Raw genomic sequence first — 10793 nt, forward strand, 5'->3', positions numbered from 1 at the left:
AGACTCTGTTCCTGTGAATGCTACTTCATCAACTACAACTCTGTTTCGGTGAAAACTGAACTTTGTGAAGTGCGAACTTCAGTTGTTAATAACGAACTTACTTGTGTTATTGATAACAGAATCACAGCATTCAACATTTATGTTATGCCTAGAAATACTCAACAATTTATCATCAAGGAAGAAGTTATTACTGCAGAAATATTGTGGGCTGTTAATCAAGTTATAACCCTTCTTCTGCTAGAAGTTTGGCATTTGTAGTGATCTTTTTAAAGTGATGTTTCTCGGCGAAATTGCGAAGCAGTTCAAGATGCACAAGGATATCTAGTTATACATTGACTGTGCCCATACTTTCAAAAAGAATTTACAAACGTGGTTAAAGAGTGTCCTATCATCTGTATTTCTTTTAATGAAAGTTTAAATCCTGTCTCTCAAAAGGATCAAATAGATATAGTTTTAGATTTTGGGACGAACAAGATATCTTATGTCCGCATTTTTAGGTCATGCTACTGCTGAGGACCTTCTGATGGCATTTTTAAAAACTTGAGAGACACTGGTTTTGATACGAAAAAGATGCTGCAAGTATCAATGGACGGGTCGAATGTAAACCTGAAGTTTTTGAACGACCTAAAGAAGTACTTAGATGATTCACCTTCAGATCCGAAGCTGTTGGACTTGGGTAGTGCTTCTTGCATGCTATTTACGGTGCATATAAAACGGCAAATAATTCCAAATGGTACATTCACAGATTTTTGCGCTCTTTGTAGTACTTCTTCAAGAACTACCCAAGTAGACGTGCAGATTACAAACGCATAACAGGGTCACATCTCTTTCCTATAAAGTTTTGCTCTATCAAATAGGTCGAAAGCCCAAAGTTATTAAAAGAGCTGTGGAAATGCTGTCACATATTAAGAAGTATATTGATGCTTTTGAGAGAGAAAGAGAGAAAAAACTTACTGCATCAGAAAACATTGTAATTGTAAAACCTTTTGTAAGAAATGACCTGTTTCCACACAGTTGGAATTCATGTGTTCTGTTTCTCTTGAACTAGAACAGTATCTCTCCAGATATCAGAGTAATGATTCTGTTTTGCCTTTTATGATCACTGATCTGAGTTCATTATGCTTCGACACCTGTTGGCAAGAATTGTAAAGAATCAGGTTTTGGAATCGGCAAATACTAGTGAGAAGCTTCTCTGAATTGATTTGAAGAAGACAGAAAACCTGAAGATCTTCCGTGCTGTTGACATTGGATTCGCAACCTAAGCAGCTTTAAAAGGTAAGGTAATAGAAGATGGGAAAGTTCTTCAGTTCTATGGAGACTACAGAAAATTCCTTGTTGATATATGCATGAAGATTTTTGTGGAAAGCCCTCTTGCCTTCAAGTTTGTTAGAGATGCTAGCTGCTTCACTCCTGCAATTATGGCCAATTTGTCTATTAAGACCTACAGAGTGACTGCTGCATTAGAAGTTCTTGTTGAGACAAATCAATTATCTAGTATGGAAGCTCGCACTGCAAAACGAGACTACTTAGATCTCTCACCAAAGGAAGAAGTAACGAAGTATCTCAACAAGTTTGATCCCAAAACTGATCGATTGGACCATTCTAAGAACCGCCTATTTTCAACACAATGTTTCCAGAGAACTGATCCACTTCACACAAAAAATACTGGTTTTGTTTCACGCCAACGCTGCTATTGAAAGAGGTTTTTCCATAAACAAAGAATGCCTAGTAGAGAATTTTCATGAATATAGCTTGATTGTACAGCGTATGGTGTATGATGCAGTTTCTACAGTTGGTGGGGTATTGGCTATTAATGTTCCGAAGATGATGATCCATGAGTGCAAAAATGCATCAACATTGAGTAATGATGCTGTAGAAAAGTACAAGAAAAAGTAGATAGAATCCAAAAGAAAGTTAGCAGCAGAAGGAATAAAACAATTAGAATTGAAGAAACGATGTATTGTGCTGAGTGCTAAGGAAGAAACAGAAGAACTGGAGAATGAGGTGAGGTGAAAAGACTGAAAAAGATACTGTCTTAAATGCATGTACCTTTTGAGTGGGATATATAATCATTGTGAATTAGTAATTCACAAATTTGTTATAAAATGTATACTGTAAACTATATAGCATAGTACATAAAATTTTGTGTTACATATTTTCTAAAGCATATAAAATACTGTATACAGGCTGATGCTTACAATAAACCTGGTACAGAATCTACTGAAGAACTATTTATTTGCACAGTGTGTGTTATGATACTCTTTCTTTGGCTGTGTTTATTGGATGTAAGTGTTAACGAAGTGATCTACGTAGCCGAAAATGCATTGTCACTTAGAAGCTGTGATATTAGATAGTACTATTCAAGTATATTTTGTGTGTATTATATCATTGTGAATTAAAAATAAACAGTTTATATATATATATATATATATATATATATATATATGTGTGTGTGTGTGTGTGTGTGTGTGTGAGAGAGAGAGAGAGAGGGTGCGTGTGTGTGAGAAGCTATAAATTTGTAAAACTGGTAATTTGTCAACCATACTTTTTTGTAATTGTTTTAATAGTCGTAGAAATATGACTATCATAAATTTTTCCAAAGCAAGAGTTGTATACATTTTGTAATTAGACATTTAAAACAATGGGTGGAGTGGGGGACTGTGAGGGGAGTTGGAAGCCCCTTTAAAAAATGTTAAAAAATAATATGTATTTTTTTTAAAAAAAAATCAAGGCTACCTAAGGCTAATGAAAAATAAAATATTCTTTTCTTGGGATAACAATTACAAACCTGAAATTATCAAGAATGTGATTATTTCTAAAGGACTTTAAAAAAATCATTGTATTAGGTACTGGAATTTTGCTGATATACTGAATATACTGGAATTTTGAAAATGCAACTCAGTAGACACCCTGTTAAAGACATTTTTTGGCTTCATATTAAAGTTTTGGTTCCAAATGACAATTCAAAAGGCAGTTACATCAGCTATGATTGCACATGGTATGGACATAGTAGCGAAAATTACAAATTATCTTAACCTTCATCAAATACCAGTGTTAGTTGTGAACCAATCTCTATTCGCCCTTGCAAAACAAGTGCAATGGACTTTCCCTGAAGCTTTTGGTGATGATAAGTTTATTGTCATGCTAGGAGGGCTCCACATTGAAATGGCTTTGTGGGCAACCATGGGAGACTTGTTAAGGTGTTCTGGATTGGCTGAAACCCTTGCACAGGCAGGAGTAACAATGTCAGAGACCGCAGCCGTATCCTTTCTGAGAATAAGTGATCCAATGCGTACACAGTATGCCCACCAAGTTAACTGTCGCAGCGTTTGACATCCTTTTGAAGAAGGCTTATGGGAACCATGAAGGCGACATTGCCATGGAGGAGTGGTGTGCTGATGCTCCTAGAGACACTTCTGGCTACTTGTTCATAAGTACAAACTACTTATACTCATGTTCATCAAGTCACACCGAGAACAAAAATTGGATCTCATGGTTGCCACCTTGAGACAACTGGTTCCTCTCTTTTTTGCCCTAGATCATCACAATTACGCCCGGTGGGTTCCAGTTTTTATTAGAGACTTGGAATCTCTGCCACCATCAACTGAGGAAGAGTTTCGTAGAGGACATTAGTTATATCCAGAAGCAATCGTCAGTTTTCTTTAATTCCCATTTGATCAAGTACACGAACATTAGAAAGTTAAAGGAGTAGGTGGAATCATAGGTATTACAGAAAGCCCGACAATGCTGGAATGCTGCATTCTGACAGGACCGGAAATTTGTCGCATTCTACATGATTTCACTTCTGGAAGCGATGAAGAGAAACGATGAAGAAAAACTGCGTTATCGCGAAGGATTTGCATACCAGAGTTGTTTCCAAAGTCATGTAACCGACCTAGTAGAAACCATAATTAACACAGGGAACCCCTTTGAGGAACCCACTACAGATCTGGTATCGTTAGACAATCGTGTGTGCCTCAGTACCTTACCAGCAGAATCTATCCGTGTGTGCGAAAGGACAGGGCAAGAGCAGTACTTCAAATTTGAGGAGTAGATCCTCCATAAGAAAGAGAGGCTCTTCAAGACTCCTATTAGGAAAAATAATCTGCTACTTTTTCATGACCGAAAACGTACTACAGCAAAATCTGCATCCAAAAGAAAACTAGAGCAATATAAGCAACAGAACAACCTGTATGGACAGGCATTTATTTCATTGGAAGTTCGCGGGGCAACTTGGAACATTTTTTCCGCCATGAACCTTGTTCATACTCATCAGTACTTTCCGCTGAGGGTGTTCTCCAGACTTGTAAAAGGTCAAATTTGCTGACATGTCTTTTGGAAACAATTCCCACGTATAACGTAACTGAAGATGAGGATTTAATGGCATCAGATACTTTTGACTTCATTGCAAATGATGATGGAGCTCTTAGGCATGGACTTACTGAAACACTATATAGGAACTGGCATTCACATGGGAGAATGCAATCAATCATTAGGAGGCAGATACGCGAATTGTCGTACATGCTCTTCATTCCCTGCAAACATCTTTAGTGGGATTGATTCACACTGGAGACAAAGATGTGATAGTCATTCTTGTGAGTAATTTCCACCAAATACTAAATGTCAACCCAGAAGCAGAAATCTGTGTGACATTTAAAGCTGGAAAACAGACAAGAATGATATCCATTAACCATCTTACGGTAACATTAGGAAACAAAAAGTGCAAAACATTGACTCTGTTTCTAAAAGTGCTGAAGCTCTATTTCTACTTGAATATGTAGAGCGTTCATTTTGAGATTGAACCCATTTCTCAAGACGACTGTTATTTTTTAATAAAATCTCTAAACTAAGGGTTCATACGTGTGTGAGGTATGTCCTCCTCAGCCAAAAAGCACCCGTTTTGAACGAATGTACGTAAAGTCTGTTGATTCACTTTTTTTTTTTCCGTTTTCATTTTACTGAATTATTTGTGAGTGGATAGGAATTTTAAGTCCTTGAAGTCTATCATTCTCCATTAAAACGGCTTTTGCATGCTTTTTTGAGTGGGATGTTTTTCTAATTTTCTAGTGTTTGCTGTTGTCTTTCGAAAATTAGTCAAAGGTACGGTAACAAATAATCCATCTGTCTTTTTGTGGAGCTTCTAAATCATTCCTTAAGTGCTCTTCACAAAGTTTACAGAAAGCACCACCTCGTGCACGATCAAAATATAGCCAACTATACTTACTTCCCCACTTTCTTTGATATTTGAATTCCTGTTCAACGTCACACATACTTGAAGATGGCTCAGACTCAATATCACCGCTCACTGATATCTTAGAAGAAACAACTGGAATTGATTCTGCACTGTCAGCTTCACTGCGAATATTGCGCTTGTAGAATATGGGTCTCATTTAACATGTCGTCGTTTGTTTTAAAACTATAATAATGTGAGTTTTGACATTTTAGCAAGGTGAAATGTCAATTGTTTCACACGCATATTGACTCTTCAAAATATGCACCACGACACCACACACACAGGTAGGACTAACCAACACTTACGCCATCTCCAAATTCAGTAACAAACTCGAATCATGCAATAATATGTGTAGATTTGCGATACATCTTTTCTTCCGCTACAATCAGTAGACAATGACAGAGTGGCTGTTGGCTCATCCCAATCTTTGGTTGCTACTCGATAGATCAGTCTTATTTTATTTTCAACACTCTTACGTTTTCTTTGTTTGTACAATATAATGATAGTATAGAATGGATTAAGTGAAATAATTCTTTAGTAATCATAGTTTTCTTTTTAATTTAAAAATATTTATCTACTAAGCCCAAGTAGACAACAGTTCTCACCAAATAATTATATGAAAGGACTGAAGCACCCGGGGAGGGGGTATTTGTAGCTCCGGGGGAAATTCCTTCCCGGGCTACCCACTGAAATAATCACTGTTCACAAGTATGTTTGGCTTCTTTCTTTCACTCTTGGCTAGGTCATGTGTATGTATGTATGTGTGGGTATGTTAATGTCTGGGTGTAACAAACGGTTCTGTGAACTCCAAATATTTTAACACCCGGTTCTGACGAACCGTCTAAATAGCACCGCTGGATAGTCCTGTTTTTGTCGCATTCGAACAGATGACACGCATGTCTTGTTCAGAATCACTACAAACTTCCACCTATCTCATGTGAGATTGCATTCCTTAAGTTTAGACGTTCGTCGTCATCTTTATATGTGAGAGACGGATCGTATGAACTTGAGCCGTATGCTTCAACCAGATGTAAATCTTGCTCAATATTGCGATTTACGGTCACGGCGGAACGTTATACTGCCCTTGCTATTGCTTTTTGAGATAGTGGGTTATCATGTTTTCGAAAGGAACGCACTTTTTTTTGGAACATAACAATATGCGCCCAGACCTCTAATGTTTATGATGCTCGATATTGTAGGACGCAGCAACTGCAAAGTTGTTGCGATTCATTCAGTAAAGTCCTTTCTTCGACACGTGGAAACCATTTATCGTTCATTGTTTACTTATTTGGTTACAACTATAAACAGGGCAAGAGCATACATACTGCTCTGATAAAAATAAATAAATAAATAATTAAAAACGCGATGGCAGATATTGCTTTACATTTAAAACATGGTTTATTTTCAGCCGAATAGTTGACTTGACTTGGGAAGTCGGACGCCGCAGACACTTACTACAAGTCTTGTATTCTAAACATCTGACAGTGGTAACATTGCAATGATTGCAAGACGATTTCTTGAACAGTTTTAGATGTTCGCTGCGATGTTGAGCGGCTCTTCAGTTGTCAAAGTATGGTACGTTCATTTTATTCAAACATAGGACTTTTTCACAAAAATTGTACCACTAGTTCGACCAGTGGAAAAGGAATTATATGTTAGATTTCTATTCAGACCAATCTACGTGGCTCAATGTTAGGCATAATAGGACGAAAGCAAATCTATGTTGACGGCAACCTACGCTATTATTCTAAGCCACGCTTTTCAAACTATCGCCTTGACTGACTTATAGAACTACGAAATATTTTAAAAGTTTCATGAAATGATACGGAGTCTGCGTTGTGTTCGAGCTTCACTATATTTTTACTGATAAAAGGTATTGGTCAAAAGTCGACATGAAAAAAAAAAAAAAAAAAAAAAAGTGTCTGTATCCATTTGCAGTGACAACAGGCTCATACATTCCAGTAATTACGAAAGTAAGCAATGATCTTTCATTTGCTTTCAAAACATTTACTTATTTCTAAATTTTTAAAAATAAATTCTTCGGGAATTTAAAACATGTGTTTTTCGTTTTTTTATGTATATCGCAATGACTTTATAGGTAGAGACTAAATGACGGTCCGGGAGTGTCTATCTTCTTATTTGACCAGATGAAGGGAGACAGGTGTTTTGCACGGTGCTCCTTCTCTCAAAGCAGTCTCCAAGGCACCTACAAGGTTCTGGTGAGTCTTGAAGGAAAGCCCTTTCAGCCCAAGGCAGCTTCGTGAGGCTTGGTTAAAGTGAGGATCCCTAGTCCAATGCGACCTCGGGTTAAGGAGAGGTGTACCCCTAGTCCAATGCGACCTCGGAGCAAGTGTTGGTTAGTTGATCAGTTGGTCGACTGATATCAGGTCCCTCGGTGGTTGGGCTTTTATTTGTCCTCTTCGGGTCCTTTCGTGAGGTCCGTCTTCTTTTGGCTTTCCTCGGTGTCTTCCGTGTCGACTTCTCGTCTGTTTCATTGTTTACAATCAATAACACGTATTGTATTGACATGTGCTTGTGCTTCTGTTATGATGTGGGGATCCTTACAGTATGTATACCATTTATTTATACAGGGTGTTTCAAAACAAGACTGAGAACGTTTGGCAGGTGATTCCCGAGGCCAAGATAAGACAAAAAGTATAGACCATCCTGGGTGTACAAATGCATCCTTTCGGAGGTATAGGCTGCCGAAAACATAATTAAAAAAAAAAAAAAATGAATGAAAGGTCAGTAGCTCCAAAACTATGGGACCTACAGTAGTCGGGTCAAAATTTCACTTAGGAACTATTATGTGCCCTGCTGCCAACATGCAACATGGACAGTTATGACTGGAAACTTCGTCAGATGAGTCATCGTTCACAATATTTCAAAACCACGGACCTGTTTGTGTGTGGCAGATGCCCAAACAAGCGTATGATTCGCAGCGTCTCCACCCAACCGTGAAATATGGCGGCGGCAGCTCTGCGGGAATTAATATCCTGGTTTTCAGTTGTTCATGTGCCGATGCTTACCGGTAGTGTTACTGCCTGTGATTGTCGACATTTTAGCTAAATGTGTGCATCCTATGGTCCACATGTTATTTCCAGGCAACTGGCATAATATTTCAGGATGATAATGCGTCCATTCACACAGCTAGAGCTGTTGCAGCGTGGTTTGAGAAACATCGAGATGAAGTTCAACACCGTCCCAGACCTAAACATAATTAAACATCTGTGATCCGTTTTGTAGTTAAGATTCCGGCACAAGTTTCACCTTCATTCTCTCTCAGGGAATTGAGCAATGCATTGCACGCGAAATAGCGGAATATTTTACTTGCTACCATACTGTGACTCCATTCCGTCATATATGTGGATATATATGTGTGTGTGCGTGTGTGTAAAATTATGAGTAATATTACGATATAATAATAAAACTCAGGTGATAATTTAAGTGGTCCGAGTGAATCCCTTCCGTTTGTGCTCATTCTCGGCTACCAATATTCTCTCAGTACTACTTTCTCCCTCTCCATTTATTTGAAGTCTCCTTTGGTCGAAATCTGAAATCATCCTGGACAGACTACTAAAATTTTTATTTGATATTAGTGTTGTAACGTAGTAACAGACTCAATCATGTTAAAATTAGCGTCCTTCATAATACCACTGTTACATAACGTTAAATGTTAAGTCAATAAAGTAAGTTTCTTTTAAAAATACACACTTTTGCATTCTACTATTTTATCACACGCGTAACAACAATACTAAAAAATATCTCGGCGGGACTCAAACTGCTAATCCAGTGCTTCTTCTGGACGTTATGAATCCAGAGCTTAATCCACTAGATCGTACATGTTCGATCAGGAACGTTTTTTTTTTTTCTTCTTCTAAATGTATGCTACTGTTATTTTAGCTATTTCTGTCATGTTATTTTTTTTATTGACTGAATATTTTGGGAATGTACCCAAACTTCATAACAGAATTTGATTGATTTGTATTTACGTCCTTTGTCAGCAATGAGGCTATATACAACGAAACTTAAAAGTTTAAAATGGAATCAGAACCACCCGGAACCAAGTGCATTAAAGGCACATGTACTATTCTCTACAACGATTGTGACTTCCTTGTTCCAACTTTTACTAGTTGTGCTCTTGTAATCTCGTGTGTGTGTTTTTAAATACAGTAGAGTTTTGACCCAAAAGTTGCTGGAGTTTTTTCCTTATGTTTTTTTATTTTTTTATTTGCATATATTTGCATGAAGTTTTACACAAAACTTCAAATATTGTAATTATTAGTGACTATTCTCTTGTCAGCGAATTAGTTAGTTCTATAATCAAGAAAATATAGAAAATGTTATTGAGGAAAAGATGTAAAATACAATAAAGTAAGATGGCTTGTAGTTAATGTTTTTACTTCGAATCGGGAGGTTCTGGGTCCAACTATCTACCACCAGACGAATATCCAGATAGCTTCTTTACATGTACGTATTGCCCAAGTCCTTTCCATTGTTGTTGTTGATTACTGATAATTTCAGTACAAATTAACATAGCAGACGTAATCTGGATATTTAATGTTATAGTTATTTATTTATTATTTAATAATCATCAGATACAGCTCAGAAGTCATTTTATACTGGATATCTAACAATAATGGAAAGGATTTGGGAAGGTATCGGCCAAGGCCTGTTTTAGTAGGTACCATCCCGGCATTTGCCTGGTAGGACTGAGGGAAACCCTGGAAAACCCGTCAGGATGGTCGGCAGCAGGAATCGAACCCACAACATCCCGAAAATTACGGTAAACAAGCCATCTTCACCCAAATATTCAGTCATATTCGTTACTTCTTATTAGTTAAACTTTCCTACACATGTTATGCTCATTTCCTTTGAGGTTTTTATAGCTATGTGTATTTTTCTTTGTAGATTCACCTAGAAGCAGCTGCATTGTTAGGTTTAACAGAAGACCAGTTTAGTAAGCTATTAGATACGAAACATTTGGACTACAAGAAGCAATAGGGAGTGAGAATTAATTGAGTCACACACACCATTTGGCTACAAATATCTGCCTTCCGTTTAGAAGAAATTTGTGGTCTTTTGCATCTAGTCCGCACGATTCGTATTTACGTTTTGATACTATTTTTATGGTGCTAAAAGATTGTATGTATTTAGTTTGTATGTAAAGTCTGATTTTATATGTATTTTGATACGATGTAAAATTAACATGAGTCTAAAGGTAATTGCAATTGTACCACCATAATTTTTATAACTAAATTTGACTGCTGTGCATAACTTTAACTGTTAATATAATAAAGTTTAGTTTTCAAGTACGGATTAATATTCTGAATGAATGTATATCCCCTACAGTTTCACTCCATAAACATACCAGCTGGTTTCTTTCTTTCATGTGTCACGATTAATTTCTTACTACACGTGTACATTTATACAACTTACATAAGATATGATTGAATCTGTGTCCAATCTTTCGGGACGTAGTTCATTTGCGTCCGAATTGCGATGCTATGGCGCTTCTTTTATTTTTCGCATTAAAATATTGTGTATTTTCTTGAAGAAA

The 10793-nt window shown here is 37.0% G+C and overlaps 1 protein-coding gene across 2 annotated transcripts in view; it reads left to right on the top strand.

The window, feature by feature from the left end:
* Positions 1–10548, top strand: part of LOC145668468 (testis-expressed protein 9-like) — a 69537-nt gene extending 58989 nt beyond the window's left edge. For both annotated transcript variants that reach the window (XM_081736383.1, XM_081736382.1), the window contains exon 9: positions 10145–10548. In XM_081736383.1, the coding sequence (XP_081592509.1) occupies positions 10145–10237 (93 nt within the window). In that variant the 3' untranslated portion in view covers positions 10238–10548. The remainder of the gene's footprint in view (positions 1–10144) is intronic.
* The last annotated feature ends 245 nt before the right edge of the window (positions 10549–10793 follow it).

Source organism: Thermobia domestica, chromosome 13, assembly GCF_964235325.1.
Source record: "Thermobia domestica chromosome 13, izTheDome1.hap1.1, whole genome shotgun sequence".
Classification (NCBI taxonomy): Eukaryota; Metazoa; Arthropoda; class Insecta; order Zygentoma; family Lepismatidae; genus Thermobia; species Thermobia domestica.